A 25,482-nucleotide genomic window follows, 5' to 3' on the forward strand; every position below is an offset into this window, starting at 1 on the left:
AGGCAACTGAAGGACAATAGTGTACAAAACTTATTAGTATAAAATTTCCAATAACTTGTTATAAGTAGTTTTTAACAATTCTTTATTATAATATTTTCTCCAATTATACAGAAATGTGTGTTAACATCATAATTGATTAAAATTATTTATTTATGTATTTTTATATATTTCAATGAAATATGTATGTTATAGCCAGATAGCACACAATATTTATGATAAATATTAATAAATATTTATCATAATTTTTTTTATAAATATTATAGAATTATTTTATACATAATTTATATACATGACGGGAAAAGATTATAAAAATATTTATCCAAAATGTTGTTAAAATATTTATTAAATATTTTCTAAAAGATTTATGGTAAATAAAGAATAAATATTTACAAAAATATTATTATAAATTATAATAAATAAAAAAGTATTTGTAGTAATATTTTGTAAACATTTTTATAAATATTTTGTTCATTTGTAATAAATATAAAAAGATTTGTTCTGTTTTAATAGTATATATTATATGTTAATGATTTAATGATTTTTTGTTTTGACTACCACATATATTTTTCTTATAAAAGAATACAAAATAGTACTTTTGGCAGTGTATTTAATGTACATGTACATGTGATGATACACACGCGATACACAAATAAAATAACTAGTGACATCGTTACATTATCGTTGCGCAGCTTTTTTATTCTTTTTTATACTGTGCCGATATATAATCTTATGAAATTACAGACAAACTAGATTTATGAATAAAGAAACCTCGATTCGCTGACTCTTGTTTTAACATAAGGTTGTTTTAAAGAACATAAAGCAGATATCAGGAAAGCCAGTTCTCCTTCAGTTATTTCGTTATATCGCATTAGAAAAAATCATGAATTTGATTGGGAAAACGTGGAAATTTTAGACAAAGAGCCATCTTATGTTAAAAGATCTTATGTTAAAAGATCTTATGTTAAAAGATCTATATCCGAGATGTTACACATCAAAAATCAATTACATGGACTCAATAAACAAAGAGATACCGAACTTCTCTCGGATGCGTATCTTCCTATCCTTGATCGTATTCCCTCTTCTTAGGTTCGTCACTCCTTCTCTTTCTATGCCTTTCGTTCGGACCACCGAGGCTATCTTGTTTTGATCCTTAATATTTATACAGGGTGTTCAAAAAGTCCCGGACCGGCAAAATATCTCGAAAACTAAGCATTTTATAAAAAAATGTTTCAGATAAAAGTTGTAGGGTTTCAAAAGATCTATTTACTGATCTTATCAGTTTGACCTTGGATGGCGTCGCCAAGGTCAGATCAAAATCACATTAACTTTTTTAAATGGAACTGCCTACTTTTTATTGCATATTCTTGTAGCTTATCTCAAGACCTTTCCAAAACACTATAAACAAATATATTTTCGTTAAGTATTTTTCGAGTTGTGAAGCTTGAAAGTTACAGTACATTACAGCTTTCAAGCCTCACAACTCGGAAAATACTCAACGAAAATAAACTTTCTTGTAGTGTTTTGGAAAGGTCTCAAAATCGATTACAAGAAAATGCAATAAAAATATGCAGGGTGTTCAAAAAGTCCGGGACATTCAACCGGTCCGGGACTTTTTGAACACCCTGTACATATTTATTCTCACCAAAATGTAACATCCCATCTCAAAGCTGTGACACGAGTTTTGGTGCTGAAATTTTGTATATAATTTTGGCTTCGATTTTTCTTTTTCCTTTTTTTGAATTTGCATAATTTCTATAATGCGTTTTTTTTACAATTTTATATTTTATGAGTTGTACAACTTTCATATTTATTTTTATTTATTTTTTTATTTATTTTCCGTTTATTTTTCTTTTTAACTATTATACTATTTTAGTAACTGATTTATAAAACAAAATTTGTTAAATCATATTTTTGTTGCATATTTTAATTTACATTCATATTTTAATAATCCCAATCTATTCTACTTTCCGATCCCAAAAAGTACATAATAAATAATGGAATTCTATTAGAGTATAATCTAAAAGTTGTTTCAAATACATCGTAAATTTTTATAAACTTCTTAAACTCAAAGAATTCGTTTAAAATTTAAAAAAACTCACAATTGGTGACATAAAAGTGAAGGCTTAAGAATACTTTAATAACAGAAATGTAATGAAAAAAGTTTCATTTTGTAATTCAAGGATTGAAAAAGTATTCTTTTCAGATTCTTTGGGCTATCTCCGTTTTTACAAACAAAAAAAGAACAATATTTGGGGATTCAAAAACAAGATATTTTCTTAACTATTGAATGTGAGCAGAAATACTGGTTACAACAACGACAAATATGACATATCTATTTTAACTTTGCTGACTACGCTGAAACGCTTTATTAACGACAATCCGGAGATTATCTTTACTCGCCCCGACAATGATAATACCGTTGTTACTCTCAATAAATTAGACTACGAAAAAAAAAATGGAAAACGCTATCTGACAAAAATACCTATACATTGTTAAAAAGAAATCCGTCTAATTCCATAATCACTAAATTATAAACTTTGTTAAAGAGATGGAAACGTCAGAACATCATAACTTCAACATACAACAAACTAAATATTTCCAACCTCACGTTACCACGAGCATATGGACTGCCAAAGATTCATAAACCGGGGATTCCGTACCGAATTATTATATCTTCTATTGGTAGTCCTTTGCAAAACTTGGCTGCATTTCTGCATGAGATCATCTATTTGAGTTTACCACCGTCTGAGAGTCATATAAAAAACAGTTTGCACTTTGTCAATAAGATTTCCAACCTATCGATTCCTGAAGAATCTATCCTAATATCTTTAGCCGTGGTTTCCAGTATTTCCACTAGAGTGGTCTGAAATTTCCCTTCTCCTCTTAAATTTCCCTTTTTTCCCATATTCTACCTTGAATTTTTCCCGTATTTTCCCTTATATAAAAAATGTTATCCCAGATTTTATTATTTAAGAGTAACTTACTTCTGAATTCTTTATTCTAATAAAAAATTTTTGAAATTATATTTAAATTATTTATTTTGTTTCTTTATAATTATTTATAAATTTCTTTATATTTTAATGTCATCAGACCTCAGGTTAAACTTAAGTTAATGCTTTTAATCTAGAAAAAGAAAATAAGTTGTGTTCACGTTCAATCAAATTGATTAAAACTGTATTTTTAATAAGGTAAATAAATGAGGAAAATAAACAAATTAAATAACATCTTTTAAAAATAAATTTTGTTAATTTTTTAAAGTCATTATTTTAATACCATTTTCTTATTTATTTATTTATTTATTAGCAGCTAATCTGTGTGATTTTACGAAACTTTTGTCTCTGCACACGCTCTGTGAGGTCGTTTACAATGTTATTATGCTAAAATGTTGAAATAAGATGTATATACACCGCGGTTTTGTAAAATCTCTATTTATTTGGTAACTTGTTTTCATTTTTATTTTGGATCTTTATTTGTTTATTTCGATAAATTTATATCTTAATTAGTACGATTAAATTGTTGTTTTATAGACTTGTAATATATGTACTGAAGAAGACTGTCTAAACACACCGATCCTGTAAAATACGGAAACACATTTTTGGGTCTGAGAGACTTTTTCAACTTTGAGAAGCTATAACTTTGATTACAATCAATATTTTTCTACGATTTTTTTTTTTAAACAAAAATTCAAAATCTCAGGAGTGTGACTGCACAATCAGCATTGACGAAAAATAATTTATTGTGAAAGTATAAAAGAAAAACCATTAAGCAAAAATGAGAAATTGGTCAAAAATCTACTTTTCCGTCAAAAAATCATATCTTCGCAACAAAAAACGTTTAAGAACTTTCATATACGACGTTTTAAAGCTAAAGAATCACACTTTCAAAATAAAATTTGACAAAGTCATTCCTTTTAAAAAGTATAATTATGTAACATGGAGAATATGAGGTATTTTTGGGCATCTAAAAATCCATTTATACAAAAAAATCATATCTTTGCAACGAAAAACTTTGAAGAACTTTACAATACGGCGTTTTGAAGGTAAAGATTCATACTGTCAAAAAAAATTATATCATTGTCATTTCTATTAAAAATTGTACTTATGTAACAAGGCAAATATGAGATATTTATGATTAAATCATGTCTAAAATTGAAAATTAATGTGTTTCATGATATATTTCGGATAAACTCTTTTTTCTACAATATTTTACAGTATTTCAACTTTAGACAGAGTATATGCGAGTAATATCCGCAAACTCACTTGTTCGAAGGTATTTTGTCCAGCTTTTTTATATAAAATACAAAAAAAGTTTCACTTACACACTATATGGGTCGCATTGACCCTAACAAAACTTTGCTGCCGTGCCGTTCGAATTCTAGTTGACCAAAAAAGTTGATCAACTATATCAATTGAAAGAGGAGATTTGAAACCTTTTTTACGTCTTGATCCGAACCTCCTATCTCATTCTGTCTTCACACAGGAAGCGTTCGAAACTTCATATGGGGTTTCTCAGACCCACTTACGTGTTTAAGGGTTAATTTTGAATAGGCGCAAACGATTTGCCAAACGGAATTGCAAAGAGGTAAAATACTAAAATATAATAGCGTGAATCTAATTTGACTTTAATTTGCTACGATTCTTAACAATATTAAAATATTAAAAACTTTTTGTGACTTTTTTAAATTATCTTAAAAGAGTTATGTTAGCTCTGTTCTTTTCAATCAATTTTTTTATTCTTTAGAAAAGGCTGCTAGATAGAAAAATTGAATAATTTTTATACAAAACCTAATTGCTACTATCTCTCTATTGTCATTAAAACTCTTCCAACCCAAGTGGTATTTAATTGAAAATAAATAATATATTAAAATTTTGTAATATAATTCAACCTAAATAATTTATATTTTAATAAAAAATAAGAAAATTTTATTAAAATAAATAATTTTTAATAATCTTTATTTTTTCAATAAAATCCAAGTAGTAGTATCTTAAGTTTAACTTACGATGTTACTTAAATGTTGAAGAAACTAGAGCTTATTTTGCAAATTGGTTTTATAAGGCATACTTTACATGTGTTACATTTATTGCATTCCTTCTTATGTCTTTTCTACTTTTCCCATCTAGCAGCGCCATGTTTTTGTGCATTAAAATTTTTCATTTCAATAAAATTTTCTCATTTTTTACTGTTTCCTCTTTAATTCTTTTAAATTAAATGTTATATATTAGGACCTTAATTTAGTTTCCGCCCGCAAATGTTAGATGGCAATATAAACAGTTCTAATAGTCATTACTAACACATCTGGTACTTTTTTCTTACTTTTGAGGTTTCTCGATAACATTCAGTCAGCATACACAATTATTTGCGTAAACAACAATTTTTTTGCTTTGTGAAAAATAGAACGCGATAAAGTGTTTTTTCGTGGGTTTTTGAACTACTTTAATTTGAAAAAAAAATGTAGCAGAAGTCATCTATTGCTTGTAGAAGGTTATGGTGATTAAGCTCTATCGCATACAACATGTAAAGAGTGATATAGACGATTCAAAAGTAATGATTTTAAAATTTAAAATTATTTAAAAAAATAACAGATTAAACTTTTACTGCATATACTTTTTAGTAATCGAACACTTTGCTAATTGTTCTAATGAATAGTCTTAATATACATGTTTTAAAAAAAGTTTAAAGTTTACATGGATTTAGAGGAAAATACAGTTGTGTTTTTTTATGTCTAATGAAATACCTGGCTAATTGTGTAATCTAATCTTTTTGGAATAATTTAATTTAAAAACATATTTTTAATATAAGATAGACTAATATACGTTACTTTTTTAAAAAAGGGTTTTTGTTAAAAATTTTGGAAGACTATACAACACTTTTTTTATATACCTGGCATAATAATAATAATAATAATAATGAAGACTGAGGGGGCGGTCCTCGTATCGAAGATCCGCCTACGGCACGCAGACTATTGTCCATTGTGCCACCTCCAGTCGTTTGCTGCCTATGGAAGCCCCGATTCCCTCCAGAAGAGACTCAGGTTCCTCATAGGCAGCCTGCTAATCTGCCCTGGCTCGGGAAATGTCGAGCCTAGTAGTTTTAGTCTCAGACCCGCATAGGCCGGACAGTCACAAAGAATGTGGAGACTTGTCTCTTCTTCCTCACCACAGGCCCTACACTCGGCCGTATCGGAACGGCCCAGCCTGTGCATGTGGTAGTTGAGGGCACCATGGCCAGTCAGTATTTGCACCACCAGCCTGGCGTCCCTTCTGCTCAGGGACCTTATGTCCCGGCCTAGGCCCTCACTGGGTGTTTCCCCCAGTAGAGCCCCGGCCTGTCGACACTTGGTCCTCAGCTCATTCTTCCAGAACTCGAGGTGCTCGTTCCGCAGCCAGGCCCGAAGCCTCTCCCTGCCAAGGCAGAAAGGGACCCCCAGCACCGGTCCCGGTCCGGACACCTCCATTCCTGATGCGGCCCTGGCGAGCCGATCGGCCTCTTCGTTGCCCTCGATCCCCGAGTGACCGGGGACCCAGGTCACGGTAACTTCCTTGTCCTTCGCCAGCTTCTCCAGTGCATTCCTGCAGTCCCAGACCAGCCGCGAGGTGTAAATCGGAGCTTCGAGTGCCTTGATGGCAGCTCGGCTGTCCGAACATATTCTTACGTGCCCAACTGTCTCCCTCACTTCCAGGGCTAATTGGGCGCATCTCAGGATTGCCACGATCTCCGTCTGGAAAACCGTGGCGTACCTATCTAGGGGCAGGCTTTCCGCCACCCTCCTCTGTCGGCAAACAATGCCCGCGCCGGAGCTCGTACCTGTCTTGGAGCCATCTGTAAACAAGACGTCCCCGATCCAGGCCCGAGCCGATGCTCCGGGTTCAATCTCGTCTGCGAGCCCTGTAACTTGCACTTTAAGGCGCCTGTCCAGGGCCCGAACTGCTGGCATCCTGTCCTGCCTCATTCTGAAGATGGGGTCGGTCAGCACGCCGCTGGGGAACTTAGTGTGCGCAGTCCCCTCTTTCCACTTCAGTTCGCAGGCCAGTCGGTGTGCGGCTAACGCCGCCGCCCCCACAACCACCTGGTGAAGTGGTTCAATCCCGAGCAAAATGCCCATGGCTGCCACCGGCGTGGTTCGCATCGCACCCAGGGCCCCTCTTAAAATCAGGGCCCTGATATGCTCGAGCGCCGCCACCGCCGCTTTCTTCCGCGCCCTCGGCCACCACACTACTGCTGCGTAGGTGAGCCTGGGTCGAAGTATTGCAGTGTAAATCCAACAGACCATCCTGGGCTTCAACCCCCACGTCTGGCCCACGATTCTCCTGCACATCCAGAAGTAGGAGCACAAACTCTTACAGCGGCTTTCAAGATGCTCCCTCCAGGACAGCTTCTTATCCAGGATCACTCCTAGATATTTCACTGACTCAGTTGGGATTAGCCTTGTACCCTCAAAGATGGGCCCCTTTATAGTGCCCACTTTATATTTGCGAGTGAAGACAACGAGTCCCGTTTTCAGCGGATTTACTGACAAACCGGTCCCCCTGCACCACCGCTCCACTGTTCCCAGTGCGCTCTGCATGAGCTCCAAGAGGGGCCCGAGAAAGGGTCCTCTCACTAGCAGAGCCACGTCGTCAGCGTAGCCCTGCACGAAGAAGCCCCTCCCACTCAGTCCCTCGAGCAGCCCATCCACCACCAGGCACCATAACAGTGGAGAGAGTACCCCGCCCTGGGGGCACCCCCTCTCCACCCATCCACTGACCCTCGTTGTTCCCAACGAGGCTACAACTCGCCGTCCTAGCATGCCCCGGATCCACTCTACGAGTTTCTCCGGCACACCCCTGTGCAACGCTTCATCACACACCACCTTGTGCGGGGTGTTGTTGAAAGCACCCTCTATGTCTAAGAAGGTGCCCACCGCGTAACCGCCCCTCTCCAGTTGCCCCTCGATAAACGACACAGTCGTATGAAGAGCCGTCTCCGTGGAGTAGCCCATGCGGTACGCGTGTTGCGCGCAGTGCAAGGGTCGCCGCAGTAGAACGACGTCCCTTACATACGCGTCGACCAATTTCTCCAGAGTCTTCAGGAGAAACGAAGTCAGACTTATCGGTCTGAAGTCTTTAGCAGAGGAGTAGCTCCCTCTTCCCGCTTTTGGGATGAATACCACTCTCGCTAGTTTCCATGCGCTAGGCGTGTGGCCCAGAGCCAAACATGCCCTCAAAGTCCTTGTCAGAGGTCCCACGACCAGCTCCAGCCCCTCCTGTAGAAGAGCCGGAAACACTTGATCTGGTCCCGCCGACTTGAAGGGTTTGAAGGTGCTTATCGCCCATCTCACTTTTCCGGGCTTGACAATGCTGGCCGCTAGTCCCCAGTCGGCCTTGCGGGCCCTGCGCGAGCCCACCGCATCATAGGCAAACAGTTCGCCGTGCTCTCTGCGGAAGCCCGGAAAGCTGGCCTCCAGCAAATGCACCAGACATCGCTCCCCGGTCACCAGTGTCCCATCGGGGAGACTAATGGAGTCCAGGACGGCGTCTGGATTTCTGGCTAGAATCCTGCATAGTCTTGCGGTCTCGGGCACGCCCTCTACCGACTCGCAGAACTCTTTCCAGCTCTTTTTCTTTGCCCTTACCACGGAGTGTCTGTAGTCTTTCTGAGCCCTTCTGTGAAGTTCCCAGTCCGACTGGCGGCCCGTGTTCCTGGCCCTATTCCAGGCCCTCCGAGCCGCATTTCTGAGCTCCTGCAGCTTGGGACTCCACCAGGAGTTGCCCCTGGAGTTCTTAACCGCCCTTTCTGGACAGTTCCTTTCGTAGCTCTCCACCAGAGCCCTCTGCAGATGATCCACGCAGAGCTCCAGTTCTTCCTCGGTCCCGTGCCTCCTTGGGAAGCCCTCGAGATGGCATTTCAGGTCCGCCCGATAGGAGTCCCAATTGGTCCTTCTGGGGTCCCTGAACGTCGTCACCTCACCTCTAGCCCAGGCCAGCTTGAAGGTGATTTGCCTGTGGTCTGACAGTGAAGGTTCGCGCGAGACCCTCCAACCGACCACGTCCCTCGATATACACCTAGAGCAGACAGTAAGGTCGAGAACCTCTCTCCTCACCGCCGTGCAAAAGGTGGGCTCGTTACCTCTGTTGAGAATCTCTAGGTCCGTCGACGCTAGAAATTCCAACAGCCTCCTACCTCTATCGTTGGTATCCGTGCTACCCCAGACTGTGTGGTGCGAATTAGCATCGCAACCCACTATCAGGGGAAGCCGCTCTCTCTGGCAGTACTCTACCAATCTGGTCACCGGTTCCGGCGGCGGTGGGGCCCCCCCATCATGGGGAAAATACGCGGAGCACACCACCACCCTCCTCCTGCTTCCCAGGGAATCGGCGACATCGAGCTCGACCGCCACCACATCTCTGGAACATAAATGCGGGATTAGTCGAGCGTCAACGCCCTTCACCGCTACGCAGGCTCTGGGGTTTTCGGCTGTTGGAGGCTTAAATAGCCTCCCGCATGCTGCCACGCCACTGATACGGCCCCGGACAAGCCAGGGCTCTTGTATCAGTGAGATGGCTGTGTGCACCGCAGCTTGTTTCCTCGACAGAATCGCCGAGGCCCCTTTGCTGTGGTGCAAGTTGATTTGAGTAAAGGTCACCCCGGGACGATCGAACTTTACGATTCGTCCATAGGGGGCCCCTTCTCGCCCTCCCTATCCCCGCCTTGGGCCCCGCTCACCTTGAAGGTGACTTGGTCGAGCCCGAGGTAGGGTTTGAAGTCCAGCGCCTTCAGCTTGAGGACGCTGGACTCTGGAATCCTGAGAACCAGGTTCCTACCGTCCCTGGTAGCCCCTACGTTCTCAGCCATGATTTTCCAGCTCCAGGTGCTGAGCCCAGGATTCTGCCTCTCCAGCCGCTCCAGGACCGCGGCCGGTTCATCGGGAGCCCCCGGGACCCAGACCACGGCCCTGTGCTGCCTTTGAAGCACCTCCGGGCCCACCACCCTGAGCTTGGCATTTTCCCAGGGAGAGATGCTCCCCATCTGCTCAGTGAGCCAGACCAAGGACGCCTCATCCCTGCCTAAAACTACCGCGGCCCCTCCCCTAAGGAAGGTACGGCGGAAGCATGGAATGGGTCCTTCCCGGATCCCACTGATTGCCCTGCTGACGGCCAGCTTCAAAAGAGCCAGCCGCTCGGCAGTAATTTCCTCCTCGGGATAACCCTCGGGGATGATAACCCTTGTTAGGGGGTCCGCCGCCTCGGCGTAGGTCCCAGTATGTTGAGCCCTGTGCTTCTTAGCGGGTCCTTCCGCCGAAGGGGGGGTGTCCGTGGAGCCCTTCCGGCGTTTGCCGCCGGTGTGCCCTTCCCTCTCCCTCGGCGTTGCTACTAGGGGGGTCACGGTGCCCGAGGAGGTCCCACACTGAGACCTTTCTCGTTCCCGTTTGGCCCTCCTTTTCTCCGCACCAGAGCGGTTCCTCTTGCCAAGAGAGCCCGCCGCTGGCGCGGAGCTTTTCTCTAAGACGGCGGCGGTGGCGCCTCCGGGGCCCGGAAGAGCCCCATCCGCACCCACCGCTTCCGTCTGCGTGCCGGAGCCGACGGCGGTGGCGCCTCCAGAGCCCAGATGAGCCCCGTCCGCAACCACCTCCGCCGCCTCCGCACTGGAGGTCCCGCGCTGCGAGCCCTCCATCTCCGTCACTACGTCTTTGAGTATATTGAAATCCATATGGTTCCCACGAGTAGCTAGGGAACTAAAAGTCCGCCCACACAGAGCCCCGCATGCGTAGGTAAGGCTATTACTCTGGGGTGTCGCCTGGTGCCCCAGAGGCATCGTTCAAGACACTGCTCCCTCAGTGCCACGCAGCCATCGCCACGATAGCTCACAGCTTGGCTTAGGGAACTGGTCCGCGGTAACGGCCTTCCTGACCCCACGCAGGGTTTTACACCTGGGAGACCAGTTATAGCCGCCACTAACCGGAGGTACCCTAATCCCACGCAGGATTTTATCCCTGGGGGACTCGGGCCCCTCCGGCCGTTCTCCTATCCGCCACCCGGAGACGCGCCCGGTAGGTCGCTCAACCCCCGGGAGATATACCTGGCATACATTTTTCTTTTTTTTTAAGATTTTTGTAGTGATTAGTTATTTTATGGTAAAGACTTGATCAAAAATACACGATAACTTCTGACTTTTTGAAGTATCCCTAGGATACTTAAATCTGGTTGTTCCATTGTCATTGATGGAACCAGTTAGGAAATATATTCCTCTATTAATTTATCTCTACTATTGTCTGTATGAAATGCAGGCTTGAATACAGGGCTGCTTTTGAACTTTTTTGATAGTCTCCCAAAACCTCTTTCATCCCGGCACTTTGGAGATATCATTTATCAAATTACAGAGATTCTCTCTTTTCCTTTTATGAGCATTTTTTTACTTTATTCGAAATTTTTCTATAGTCATATTTTTCTACAGTCATAAATTTTTCTCTAGATGGGCAATTCGTCAATTCCTTCAAACATTCTAGTCCCCTACAGCCTTTTCGCATGATTCATCCCACCACAGTTTCTTTATTATTCTAACATCATTGATACTTATCATATGCTCTGTGATCATATGCGTGTTGTCACAGAGTAAAATTTGGGATTGGATTAAGTTAGGAATGTCAGGAAGGGGGCTTCGCCTTTCCCTTACGCAAGCATTAATTTTCTACGCAAAACGATGGGCGATGATTTAATAGATATATTCATTTATCATTGAAATCATAAATGATGCATTTGCACGTGTATTTCAAATTCGCGCACTTTTCGTATGCGTATACGATCATGGAGTATGCTTTTAAATGAGACAATTTATGTTTGTAAAGCAGTGTTTTTATTATCCTATATTATGTAAATTGAAGAAGTCATTTTTACAATTTTTTTTTTTTTTTTTTTTTTATAACTCTTTAACAGGTAACAAGCGTTAAGTATCTAAAACCTTCCTAAAATTACTTAGGGTTAAGATCATTGGAGGGGGCTCTCCTAAATAAGAGTTTTTCTCATTATCTGTCTTCTACAAAGTATTATACAGGGTGATTCAGAATGACCTCGGTGTTCTTGAGTAAATCCTGAGACAATTTTTCCTATACAACAATTTTGTCCGACACTTACTTTTGAAATGTAACAGGATAAAATTAGCGAATTACGGGCCGTGTAGACATGATAAACAGGCGGCGCAACTCATCGTCCGACGCGAGCGCTTACGCGTGGCATCCTTACAATCAACTGTCTGCCATAATTATTCTATCGCATAAAAGCATAAAACATACACGCATATACAAGCGCGCGCATGCATACACACACACGCACACACACACACACACGCGCGCGCGCGCGCACCCCCCCCCTCTCTCTCTCTCTCTCTCTCTCTCTCTCTCTCTCTCTCTCTCTCTGTTTGTCACTTACCTTGTACAGATTCGATTTTTACTGTTGCTACTTGGATAAATTTCACGATTTTGGAAAAGTAACACAAAGACCCCTCACATTTTTATGTGACGAATTAACATCAAGAAAAACACCAAGTGTGTTTCTCCCTTAAAAATTGTATCACAAAACTTGTAACACTTTTACGGATTTACTCACACACTTAATAGATAGCACAACGATTTACAAACTATTCTATAACTTTATTATTATTAATCTTTTTACGCTCGTATCAATCAACAATGAATAATATAAGGCTGAGAACAAGCTATTCCTTGATTTTTTGAATTACAACTTAATTTAATCTTAACAACCAAGACACAGTGAGTGGAACGTTTTGGACGTGCTTGTCCTTCTTCAGCCGCATTAATTTACATTTCTAATGTCAAATTATGATACTTTAATATAAATTCCTACATGAGTGCATAACTATGTTGATTTTTGTCCGTTATATGATAATCAACATTTTTATTCGTCGATGTAACGCAAGAACATTCTAAATCCATGATCCACTGTAAGGCAACATCTTGATGTTCCAAATTTCTCTATTAAAATGTAATAATTTAAATGAATAATAATAAATATAACGGAATCAGACTCGTGAAATTGGTAATAATGATAACGTAAAGACGGCAAATATGAATCAAACACGGTAAGTAGTGCGCAATAAAATGTAATCTATGAAAGTTTTAAATTTACATAATTTATTAATAAGAGATTACAATTTTATTGCGCACTTCTTTCGCGCTTGACTCGTATTTACGGTCTTTACGTTATCATTATTATGAATAATAATAGTTCAAATAGCTAATACAAATTTAACTGAGTAAAAATAATTTAGATGAATAAAATGATTCAAAAATGTTAAAATTTTAACATGGTTCCAATAATTTAAATAGACTCTGACAAATACATTAATAATTTAGAAACTTACGAATATTATAGTATTACGCATGAATAAAGTACTGTGCTCGGTTGGGTGCCTATTTTGTGCGGAGCTAACTACACGACTGATTGCGAGTATAAAGAGGTAGTTAAGAAGAACGTGGAGCGGATAATATAAATTATTTATTGTCCTTGCATATTATGTTATGTTTCTAATCTCTACCAACCTGTCAAGAAAATCAAAGTAAAATTCATTTAAAAACTCTGTGTTTTTTTGTAAATTGAGTCCGTTGTTCTGCTCTTTTATGTGTATTATTTTAGATATTAATCTTTTGTAATATTTTGGTTCTATGTCTAAAATTAACGTGTTGTTCCAATTTATTGAGTGATTGTAGCGTTTGATATGTTTTTAGATGACAGAATGCTTTGACGAACCTAATTTGATGTTATTTGTGTGTTTTTTGATTCTAGTATTCAATTTTCTTTTAGTTTGACCTACGTAGGTGGCATCACAGTCATTATATTTTAATTTGTATACCACGTTGTTTGTGGTAGTATTAATATCTCTATCTTTTTGTGCTTTAACAATTTCATTATTTTATTATTATTAATTAGTACTAGTTAATTACTTGACATAAAATCACTTGGAATAAGAAAGTGTAACATATACAATTCGACGTGACCCAACGTAAAGACTGTTAGTTCCTGCACACTGGATGCTAAAACGCTTGCCGTGTCGCATTTTCACGCGTCCAGTGTGTGGGAGCCAATAGTCTTTGCGTCGTGTCACGTCGGATTGTATATGTTACGCGTTTTTATTCCAAGTGATGTCAAGTCAAGTAATTAATCAATACTAATTAATAATAATAAAGTTATAGAATTGTTCGTAAATCGTTTTTGTGCTATCCATCAAGTGTGTGAGTAAATCTGTAAAAGTGTTACAAGTTTTTTTATACAATTTTTAAGGGCGAAACAAACTTGGTGTATTTTTTTGCATTAATTCGTCACATAGGAGCATGAGGCGTCTTTGTGCTATTTTTCCACGATCGTGAAATTCAAGTTGCAACAGTAAAAACGTCGAATCTGTACAAAGTAAGTAACAGAGGAATCGATGCACTTAGACACGGTGCAAATAGACACAATATTTTGGACATGGTTCCATTAGATACCGTTAAGTTGCGCACCGTACACTTGCATACCGTTCAGTTAGACACAGAAAGATGCGCACCGTTCACTTGCACACCATTCAGTTGCGCAACGCTCATTTACACACGGCTCACTTGCGCACCGCTCACAATCAGTTAGACACAGAGAGATGCCTCCACATGGTACTGTCCACATGGGTTTTCAATTTCCACAAAGCATTTTTTTATTTAAAACTTAGATTTGAGTTGAGCTGGGTTAGGAAAGGGTGGGGGTGGGGCTTTGCTTTCAATTTTTTACGTATTTACTTTTCGCACAATAATTTAATAAATACATTTATTTATCACTGGGACTTTCGTTTCCGAAGCAATTGAGCATAAAAATGAGCAGTATTAGTGGCATTTGGATAAAGGCAGAGAGTGAGTGGAAGACGGAGAAGGAGAGAGTGGAGTGTGTAAGAAGGCGAAGTAGTCGAAGCTGAGAGGTGGAGTGCGTGCGGGAGAAAGTGGTGAAGAGTGGAAAGAGATAAAGTGAATGAAAGTGTGCGTGAGGTTAAGAGGTTAAGAAGTGTGAGAGAGCAGCGAGTGAGGTAGGGGGGAAAGAAGGGAGGCGAAGCGCGCGCAAGTAAAGGCAAGTACGCACGGTAGTGCGTTCGTAAATGTATTCCGTCCCGTTTGTCCAATTGGCAGACGTCATAAGGAAATAGAGCGGAAACCAAGCAGAAGTAGGAGGAAAGATAGAGAAAGGCAAGATAGCCGTGATGATAGAAGAGGCGTGATGATGGAAGAGGAAGGGGGAGGGGAGGGGGAGGTGATGTTGATGATGGGAGAGGTGAGAGAGTGGATGGAGAAGTGTAGTAGAAAATAGGAAAAGATGGAGGAGAGTTTGAGAGGCATTAAGAAAGAGTTAGAGGGGATGAGAAAGAAGGAAGAAGATTGGAGGGTGGAAAGAAGTAAGATGGAGAAAAGAATATAAGAGCTGGAAAAAAGTGGGAGAAAAGGCTAAAAATAAATAAAGGGGGAGGGGGATAAAGAGGGGGATAGAAAAAAGGGTCAACAAGCTAGAAAGTAGGGAAAGAAAAAAAAGAGAGAGGGAAGAGAGCCAGGGAATGAAGGAGAGAATTAAGACAATTGAAATGATTTAGGAGAGGAGATAGAGACAAGAGAGAAAAAAGAATGTGGTGTTGAAGGGATACAAGTAAGACGAAGGAAAAGTGGAGAATAAAGCGAGGGAGATATTTAAAAAAAATTAGGGCGGAGATAGAGATAGAGGAGGTGAAAAAGATTAAGACAGGCAGAGAGGATTGGGAAGGATGACAGTAGTGAGATTAAAATTGGAGGTAGAAAAGGAAGAGGTTATAAGAAGGAAGAAGGTGTTGAAAAGGGAAATATATGGATAGAGGATGATTTAACATGGAAGAAGAGGCAAAACAGATGGAAGATGAAGGAGATGGCAAGAGCGGAGGGGGTGAGCAAGGGTGAGGGGGGCAAGAGTGTTCGTAAGAAATAATAAGGTGAAAATAAAAGGTGACTGGTGGTTTTGGGATGAAAAAGGAAAAACTTTGAGGGATAGATTAAGAAGGAAAAGAGAAAGCGGAATGATGAGGAACTCGAGGGAAAAGGAAAAGAGTGGGAAAGAAGCAAGGGGAAAAAAGGATAACGGGGAAGGTAGGCAGATTGACGAAGGATGAAGAGAATATTGCGGAGAGAAGAGTAGAAAGGAAAAGGGATGCTAGGGAAAAAGGAGGGCAAGATAAGGAACGAGATAATGAGGAGATAAGGGTAAGGAAAATAGGTTTTTGGAACGTGGCAGGAGTAAACAAGGATGGAGATTTCTGGAGGGGGATTGCGGAATGAGATGTAGTGGTGTTAGCAAAAACGTGGATAGAGAGAAAAAGCTGGGACAAAGTGAAAGAAAGATTACCAAGGGAATTTAAATGAAAAGTGCAACTGGTTAAAAGAAAAAATAGAAAAGGTAGGGCAATGGGGGGAATATTGATGAAAATAAGGAAGGGGATAAAAGAGATAGAGGAGAAAAAGGAAAAAAAATAGAGGGGATAATAACAACGAGGATAAGAATAAAGGGAGAGAGATTGGGGTTTATATAAATGGAGACTTGGAGGAGAAGTGGGCTAGGATTAGGGATTGGGTGGAGGAGAAGGGGGATGGAATGAGAACGATAATGGGTGGAAACTTTAATGCGAGGACGGGGGAAATGAGTGGGTGGTAGGAGGGGAGAGATGAGAGAGGAAAAGAGGAAAGGAGAAAGTCAAGGGATAAAAAAATAAACAGGAAAAGAAGAGTGCTGGTTGAGAAATTGGAGAAGATAGGATAGTTTATATATAATGGTTGCGGTAAAAGAGATAGGGAAGGAATGTGGACGTATGCAGGGGCAAGAGGGGAATCGGTACTAGTCTACATGATAAGAGACGGGGAAGTATGGGATAGAGTGTTAAAGGTGGAGGTAGTGAAAAATGTGAACTCGGACCACTTCCCAGTGGTGATTTCGGTTGAAGAGGAGGGTAAAGAAGTAAAAGGGGTGATTCGGAGAGTAAAGAGATGGGATTGGACAAAGGCAGGAAAGGAATATTTAGGGATAAGATGGAGAAAGCTCTGGAGAAAAGGGAAAAGGGTGAGAGGGTGGGGTGGGGGGTAATGAGTGGGAAAGTACAAAGGGAACCCCAGAAGGGGCAAGGAGATAAGGGGAGAGAGAGAGTAAGAAGATGGTGGGATGGAGAATGCAAAGAGGGGAAAAAGAAGGTAAGAAAGGAACTGAAAGAATAGAAGAGGAAAGGGGGAGAGGGAGATAGAAATAGGGAAACTAAAAAAGAATATAATAAATTATGTGAAAGGAAAAAAAAGGAGGAAAGTGAGAGATGGACAGAACTAGCAAAAAAGGCAAAGATGGAGGGGCAGATGTGGGAAGTAGTGAATAAATAAAGGAAGGGAAGAAGGGGAATAGACAAAAAATCGAAGGAGAGGAATAGGTGGAGTATTTTAAGGAGTTATTAGGAGGGGAGGAGAAGAAAGTAATGAGAGAATACCTCTCACTACTTTCCTCTCCATCCCTTAGGGAAGAAAGAAGGGGAGATATAGAGCTAGAAATCACACGGGGGGAGTTTAAAAAGGCGTTAGAAAGGTTAAAGAATGGCAAAGCAACGGGGGCGGGGGGGATGGGATACTAGGAGAGGCATGGAAGTATGGAGGAGAGAGAATAGAGGAATACATATGGGAGTTGTGTAATAGAATTTGGAGAAGAGAAGAATGGACCAAGGGAATAATTGTACCAATAAGGAAAAAGGGAGAGGGGGGCAAGGTGGGGGATTATAGGGAGTGACGTTAACGCCATCGATGTACAAAATTTATGCCATGGTGCTAGGAGAGAGGCTGGAGAAGGAGTTAGAGGGGAAAAAGATACCACAAAATCAGACGGGATTTAGGAGGGGGATGGGAATAATAGATAACATTTACGTACTAAACTATTTAGTAAACAGGCAACTGAATAAGGATAAGGGGAAACTGATTACCTTCTTTGTGGACTTAAAGGCAGCCTTCGATTTGGTAGACAGGGAAATATTAGAAAGAGCATTAAGGGAAAAGAGAATAAGGGAAGGTTTGATAGTAAAATGTATAGACTTGTTGAGGGAAACGAAAAGTAAAATGAGAATCGGTGAGAAATGGAGCATTTTGGATTAGTAAGGGTGTAAGGCAGGAATGAAGCATTTTGGATTAGTAAGGGTGTAAGGCAGGAATGTCCTCTGAACCCTTTATTATTTAACATCCTAACCGCAAACGTAGAGAAATATATGGGGAAAAAGTGCTGGATAGTGATGAGGTTGAAGGGGGAAAAAATATACACGTTGGCATACGCGGACAATATGGTTCTGATAGCGGAGGAGGAAGACGAGATGAGAGCAATGATAGCAAAATTTGAAAGATATATAAATGCGAAGGGATTAATAGTAAACACCAGAAAATTAAAGATGATGAGGTTTAGGAAGGGAAAAGGGAAGAACAAAGAAGACGAATTAGAGTTGGGAGAGAAAGGTAATAGAAGTGAGGAAATTTAATTACCTAGGATACGTGTTCCAGAAAAATGGTAAGCAGGATGAGCAGGTAAGGGATAGGGTAAGAAGGGGGATGACAGTTATGGGACAAGTTTGGGGGATAAGGAAGAGAATGTTTGGAAGGGATTGCGGGAAAAGGGTATGGCTCTTCGATGCATTAGTTTGGACGGTGATGGCGTACCGTGTGGAGATGGGGGATGGAAGAAAAGGAAAGTGGTGGAGAGGATGCAGGAGAAATATTTGAAGTGGGTATTGGGGGTAAGCTGGAGGGTGCCGGGTATTTATTAAGGGAAGAATTATTACGAGATAAATTGAGGACAAGAGCAGGAAGGAGGGCTTGGGGATTTGAGGAAAGATTAGCGGAGGGGAGAGAAAGTTAGCTAGCGAGAAGATGTTGGAAGGAAACGAGGGAAAAAGCGCGAAGAAGAGGAGAGATGTTGGAATGGGAAAAAAAAGAAAGGCTTTCTTTGAGGATAGGGGAATAAAATTGAAGAAGATAAAGAAGGAAAAGAGGGAGGAGATTTTTGATTTCTACAAAGGGGAGGAGAGGAATAGGAAGAAGCAGAGGGAGGAAAGACGGGAAAGGATTCAAAGATCAAAGGAGAATAAATGGTACCAGAGAGTTAAAAGGGAAAAGATACCGGAATATTTAAGGAAGGGGTGGGCAGAAAATAAGTGGAAAAGAGTAGCTAAATACAGATTAGGAGAGGGAATGAGAAAAAGGAACTATTGGACAAGTGAGGAAAATAGGAAATGCAGGATGTGTGGAATGGAGGAGGAATCGTGGGAACACGTATGGGAGGAATGTGGAAGTTGGAAGGCAGAAAGGAGCTGGGAAGAGATAGTGGAGAGAGTGTTAGTGCATAATGGAGAGGAGGAGGAGTGGCTGAGGAAGCTGGAATAATTCAGAGAGGAAGGAGAGGTGAAGGGGTGAGAAGAAGGAAAAGCAAGGAAGGGCAAGAAAGAAATAACAAGGAAGGAAGGGTGAGAGGAAGGGTATAAGGGAAAGAGGGTGAAGGGGAGTGACTGGGGAAAGGAAAAAGAAAAAAAGAATGAGCGGAAAAGTGTGAGAGGGAGAGAAAGGAAGAGGGGAGAGAGGGGAAAGGGAGAGGCCTAGGCTCAGAATGGGGCAAAATATTTATGTATAAGGGAAAAAAATGCAGAAAATCGGAATTGCGACGGAAACGGAGGTCCCGGGCGCGTGCGTGTGCGCGCGTGCGTGTGCGCGCGCGCGTGTGTGTGTGTGTGTGTGTGTGCGGCGGAGCGAGCAATTTGGGGACACGTTAGGTATAAGGTAGCAATTAAGAATAGATTAAGTATTTGGTTTTTCTTATGTTTGTAAAAGATTGTAACCCCAAAAAGAACAATAAACATCTATCTATCTATCTATCTATCTATCTATCATTCATTTATCACTGAAATCACAAATATTGCTTTATATATGTGTTTCAAATTCGCGCACTTTTCGTATATGTATGTGACCATGGCGTATCTTCACATCGTTACATCTCATCAATATGACAAATCTCCTAACCTCAATAGTCGTCATCTTTAACGCTTGATATTGCGAGGCAATCCGACACTTTTTTTGCCACATTCCTTTATTTTGTGCAAAAACGCATCGAATAAGCTTAATTTTGAACATCTTTTTGTGCGCAAATGAACGGTGTGCAAGTGAGCGGTGCGCAAGTGAGCGGTGTGCAAGTGAGCGGTGCGCCACTGAACGGTGTGCAAATAAACGGTGCGCAACTAAACGATGTCTAATGGAACCGTGTCCAAAATATCGTGCCTAATTGTATGGTGTCCAAGTGAAGGCCACTCAGTGTAAGAGAGAGAGAGAGAGAGAGAGAGAGAGAGAGAGAGAGAGAGGTGTATGCGCGTGCGTGTGCATGTGCGTGTGCGTGTGCGTGTGCGCACGCGTATGCGTGTATGTTTTATGTTTTTATGCGATAAAATAATTCTCATTGTCAAACAGTTGATTGTAAGGATGCCCCGCGTAAACGTCCGCATTGGTTGGCGAATCGTGCCGTGAATCGTCTCTGTTTACCATGTCTACATGGTCCGTAATTCGCTAACTTTATCTTGTTATAATTCAAAAAGTAATTGTTGGACAAAATTTTTGTATAGAAAAAATCGTCTCAGAATTTACTCAAGAACACCCAAGGAGTCTTTACAAACCGGGGTCGTTCTGAATCACCCTGTAAAACAAAAATAAGAACATTTGGAAAATAAGCTTTATGTAGGTATATATCTAAAAAACTATATAAGATCCCCAATTATTGTATAAGAAAAAGTTGATCAGTACCCTCACCTCTATAACACATACACCAACGTCAATAAAATTCGTAAGGTATAACCTTTTCTCAGATATAAACATGTTTATCTTGTTATTATTTATTTACATAAAACATTCTTTTCAACACTCTCTTCACTAGCCTACTATGCCATTTCCTATGCGCGGCAAACGCAGAAACGGCCTAGCCTCTCGTTGGTTAGAATATAAAAATAAAGTCCAAAATCATACAAAATGCTATTAATCAATTTATTTTCGCTTGTTAATGATAAATCTATTTTTTTTTTACGATACGTACATTTCTAGCACACTAAATGCAATGCACCCATAACTTGAAAATACACAACTGTGTAAAATTTCCAGTTGACTATCGAAGACTGCTATCATAAGGAATCAATAATGGGGATATTAATTAAAATTTTCACCGACTTTTGTTTCCCCAACTCTTACGGTTTATGAATGCCAAGCAGTTTTGTAAACAGTACGGGTGTACGCAATCCAGTGTGTCAGCTGAGGGTTAACAATGTATCGTGACATGGATATAACTCATAAATCTCTTGGCATTCGTGAAAAAAATATTCATTGAAGTTGCTAAAACATAATCATGTTTTTTCTGTTGAATAATATGGTTCAACTATTCTAAATATTTGTATTTGATAAATTAACGTTTTATTTTATTGAAGTTATAATATATTTTTGTAAAATGAATGTTAGTCAAACAATTAGAAATACTGAATGTAAAAAAATGTTCTTTGTTTTCATGGCACAGTGAAAAGAAAAATGACTTGTTAGAGAAATTCTCAAATCCAATTTTAATTTCAGAAATGACTCTGGAAACACCGACATGGCTAAATCTATGCTTCGTAGAGAAGATCCTACGAAAATCGGAAGACGACAACTCGATCCAAGTGATCGACATATTTTCGAAACCGGCCACAGCTAAGGGTGATAACTACACTAGCGACATGATCAGGGTTACTGCTGAATTTTCGCGTGACCAGAGTGATCGTAAGATTACAGAAAAGAAATCAATTATCATCAAAGTTTCGCCTATACTTGAAGGAGTTCGACAGGATCTTGTACGTTTATTTAACTTATATAATGTATTTGATACATTTAATACAATTTAATATAGATCAAACTGTAGCAGATTTCAATAATTTGGAGTAGATTTTTATTCAGTGAAAAGATCAGGACAGTTATTTCTATACAAGGTATCCCATTTTAAAAGAGTACCCCGAATAACTTCAAAGGAAGCGATTTTCAAAGAAAATGTTTCAAACAAAAGTTATAAGGTTTTAACAGATCTATTTACTGATCTTATCAGTTTAACCTTGGATGGCGTTGCTAAGGTCACATCAAAATCACATTAACATTTTTAAATGGAACATCCTAGTTTTGATTCCAGAATCTAATAGCTGGTGTCAAGAGATTTCCAAAACCTTACAAAAAAGTTTTATTTTTGTTGAGTACTTTCCGAGTTGTAAGGCTTGAAAGCTAGAGTATACTATAACTTTCAAGCGTCATAATTCGGAAAGTACTTAACGAAAATAAACTTATTTATAGTATTTTGAAAAGTTCTCGAAATTGACTACAAAAAAAATACAAAAAAATATATAGAATGTTAGGGAAGAACTAATACTTTTTAATTAAGGAACTACCGATATTCTAACATTATATCTTTTATTGCATTTTTTTGTAGTCGATTTCGAGAACTTTTCAAAACACTATAAATAATTTTATTTTCGTTAAGTACTTTCCGAGTTATGACGCTTGAAAATCACAGCACATTGCAGCTTTCAACTCACAACTCAGAAAATACTCAACAAAAATAAACTTTTTTGTAGGGTTTTGGGAAGCTCTCGACATCAGCTATTAAATTCTGTAATCAAAAATAGGGTATTCTATTTAAAAAGTTAATGTGATTTCGATCTGACCTTGGTGACGCCATCCGAAGTCAAACTGGTAAGATCAGTAAATAGATTTTTTGAAACCCTACAACTTTTGTCTAAAACATTTTCTTTGAAAATTATTTCCTTTAAAATTATTGGATCTACCCTCTTAAAATGAGACACCTTGTATATTTTTGAAAATATATAAAAATGTATTTTTGAAAAATTTTTCAGTTATTTTAAAAAAATTTTTAATTTCTAAAATAAAATTTTTATTTATTCATAAAACTTTCTATTTAGGTTTTTAACGCAAAAATAATTATTATATTAAATTAATACTTGTTAAACTAAAAAATTTTATTTGTCAATATCGAAACTTTTTCCAGGTCACGCAGTCAGGTATCTTTCACATCGAAATATTAATGATGTCAGATACATTGATTAAAATGAATAAGTTATTAGGACCAAAGCATCGCTTAAGTGGGAAAGGTCTGTACGTACAAAGTGAAAATCCAACGCTTTTGGTGATGGAAGATCTCGCGCCTCTCGGCTTTCGCATGGCTTGCCGTCTGTCAGGTCTCGATCTAGATCATACTATATTGGCGCTTCGCGGATTAGCCAAGTTTCATGCAGCCTCTGTAGCAGTATGCGAGAAGGTAAATTATTATATATGTGGGATCGTGGCTTTTGCGTTAAATTATGTGTCGAAAAGATCTTTTTAGCAAAACGTAATTGTAACTCACGTCGCAAAAGAACGCTCGTTAAATTAATAACGTCGCCAAGAAATAAACTACAAAAGACTCGTGCACGGATCGAGATCGATTCCTCGCGCATTGCAATCGATTGAAGATTGGTCCGAATCCTCGTCCTTACACTCGGCCATCCTGGAATTGGCATTATCCTTGATGCCGACTTCTTTTTTCATCGTTTTTATCTCTTGAAAAATTGAAATCTGGAACCAGTACTTGATATTGCCGCCAAGATTTGATATGATCAGAGGATGTACTAATTCGTTTTGGGCCTTGTAGTCGCCCAATTTTTCCATACAGTACCGATTATTCCTCAAAACCGACGTAATTTTGTAAAGTCCTAGAAATTTTGAATATGTGAGACCTGAACTAAGTTGTGTCCTCTGTATCACCACGATATCTTCAACTTTATATTTCATTGCTGACTTTCGTTTTTGGTTAAAGTTTTTCCAATTTTCTTCTTGAATTTTAAGAATAATTTTTTTTGCTTTGTCTCTTAATATGTTCCTGTCTTCTTGAAACTGTGATATATCTTCCTGATGAATGGCTTGATGAAATTCAACATCATCCTTGAGACACATTTTCTTTCCAATGAGCAATTCACAAGATATTCTTTTAATATTTCCATTAATGGATGAATTTATATACTGCTGGACTTTATCCACATATTTATACTATTCAGTCGGCTTTGTTAATAATAACTTCGTAAACAATGAAATGATACTTCTATTAATCCGTTCCAATTGTCCATTCTCACGTGGAACGCCTGTCGTTATTAGTGTATGTTCAATTTCCTCTTCTTACAATATTCTTAAAAAGAACGGGAGGTAAACGCCATTCCTGGATCCAATATAATGCGTCTTGGGTTGCCAAAAATGACCGCTTGCTTCTTCAATTTGTTCACCATCTCTTCGGTTGTAGTCGACTTTGTCGGATAAAATCATGTAAATTTTGTAAACGCATCTACCACAACCAAAACGTGTGCATAACTTTTTTGACGGGATTGGTCCCAAGTGATCAATGTGATACGTTTTGAGAGGTCGGTTTTCCTCATTCAGCGGTTGTAACAACCCTTTGGCCTTGCTGTACTTCTTCTCAGCTAATAAACAACGAACACAATTGTTTATAATTTATTAAACTTTGTTACGCATCCGAAAAAATCAATATTTTTGTGACAGTAGATATTCCGTGTTTCTTCATCCAAAATGACCTTTTTCATGAGCTTGCAATATTACTTCTTGTTGCTGGAACTACTAATAACTGACTTTTCTTGTACTAGTACTCCGTTTGACAATACAAAATCATTGTTCCGTCCTTACTGCATTGATGTAATGATTTTTTGAAGCGCCGGATCATCTGTTTATGCCCGTTTTATTTGTGCGATTAATGCGTCTTGAGTTTATCCTGTGTACAAAATCATACATTCTGTGGGATTTCTATTTAAAGCGTCTACATGACGCATTAATGTTCATGGACGATGTTCTACTTTTGTATTGGAATTCTTCGATTTCCAAAGCCCAACGAGCTACTCTTAGGCATGCGTTTTTTTTTCGTCATTGTCTAAACAAAAGCCTTGCAATCTGTTATTATCTGAAAGGCAATTCCTAAGAAATAAATTCTGAATTTCTGTAGCGCTCTGATTACTGCAAGTACTTCAAGTTTGTAACTTGAATATTGCTGTTCAGCTCAAATGCTTGCTTCTGATCCGCGTTAAACTTGAACTTGACGCCGTCCTTCAGTAGTTGCGACAGCGGTCGTGCTATCTCAGCGAAACTTGGAACAATTTTCCGAGAATAGCTTGCGAGTTCTAAAAAACTTTGGACTGTCTTTGTCGTCAAGGGTTCTGGGAATATGGTCACTGTCTGGACCTTCTTATTTGAAAGCCAAATTGTGCTTCACTATGTACCCAAAGTCTTCTATTTGACGGACAAGTAATTGCACATCTTCCTATTGATTCATAAACTATACTAGCTATAAGAAGAATTTGCTTGAGTTTTTCTAGAGACTCGGCTTTATCTTTGGCTGGAATGATGGT

At 39.5% G+C, this 25,482-nt stretch overlaps 2 protein-coding genes across 2 annotated transcripts in view; both read left to right on the forward strand.

The window, feature by feature from the left end:
* The window catches only part of LOC105198287, a 103,721-nt gene that overhangs the window by 16,833 nt on the left and 61,406 nt on the right, over positions 1-25,482 (forward strand). The window contains exons 2-3 of the mRNA XM_039457638.1: positions 21,629-21,885; positions 23,085-23,354. Coding sequence (XP_039313572.1) covers positions 21,631-21,885; positions 23,085-23,354 — 525 coding nt within the window. The 5' untranslated portion in view covers positions 21,629-21,630. The remainder of the gene's footprint in view (positions 1-21,628; positions 21,886-23,084; positions 23,355-25,482) is intronic.
* Positions 18,905-19,417, forward strand: LOC113005382 (protein PXR1-like). The gene has a single exon (XM_026140911.1). It carries the CDS (start codon positions 18,905-18,907, stop codon positions 19,415-19,417), a length of 513 nt encoding a protein of 170 aa, XP_025996696.1.

Source organism: Solenopsis invicta, chromosome 14 (genome assembly GCF_016802725.1).
Source record: "Solenopsis invicta isolate M01_SB chromosome 14, UNIL_Sinv_3.0, whole genome shotgun sequence".
In the NCBI taxonomy this organism is placed as follows: domain Eukaryota; kingdom Metazoa; phylum Arthropoda; class Insecta; order Hymenoptera; family Formicidae; genus Solenopsis; species Solenopsis invicta.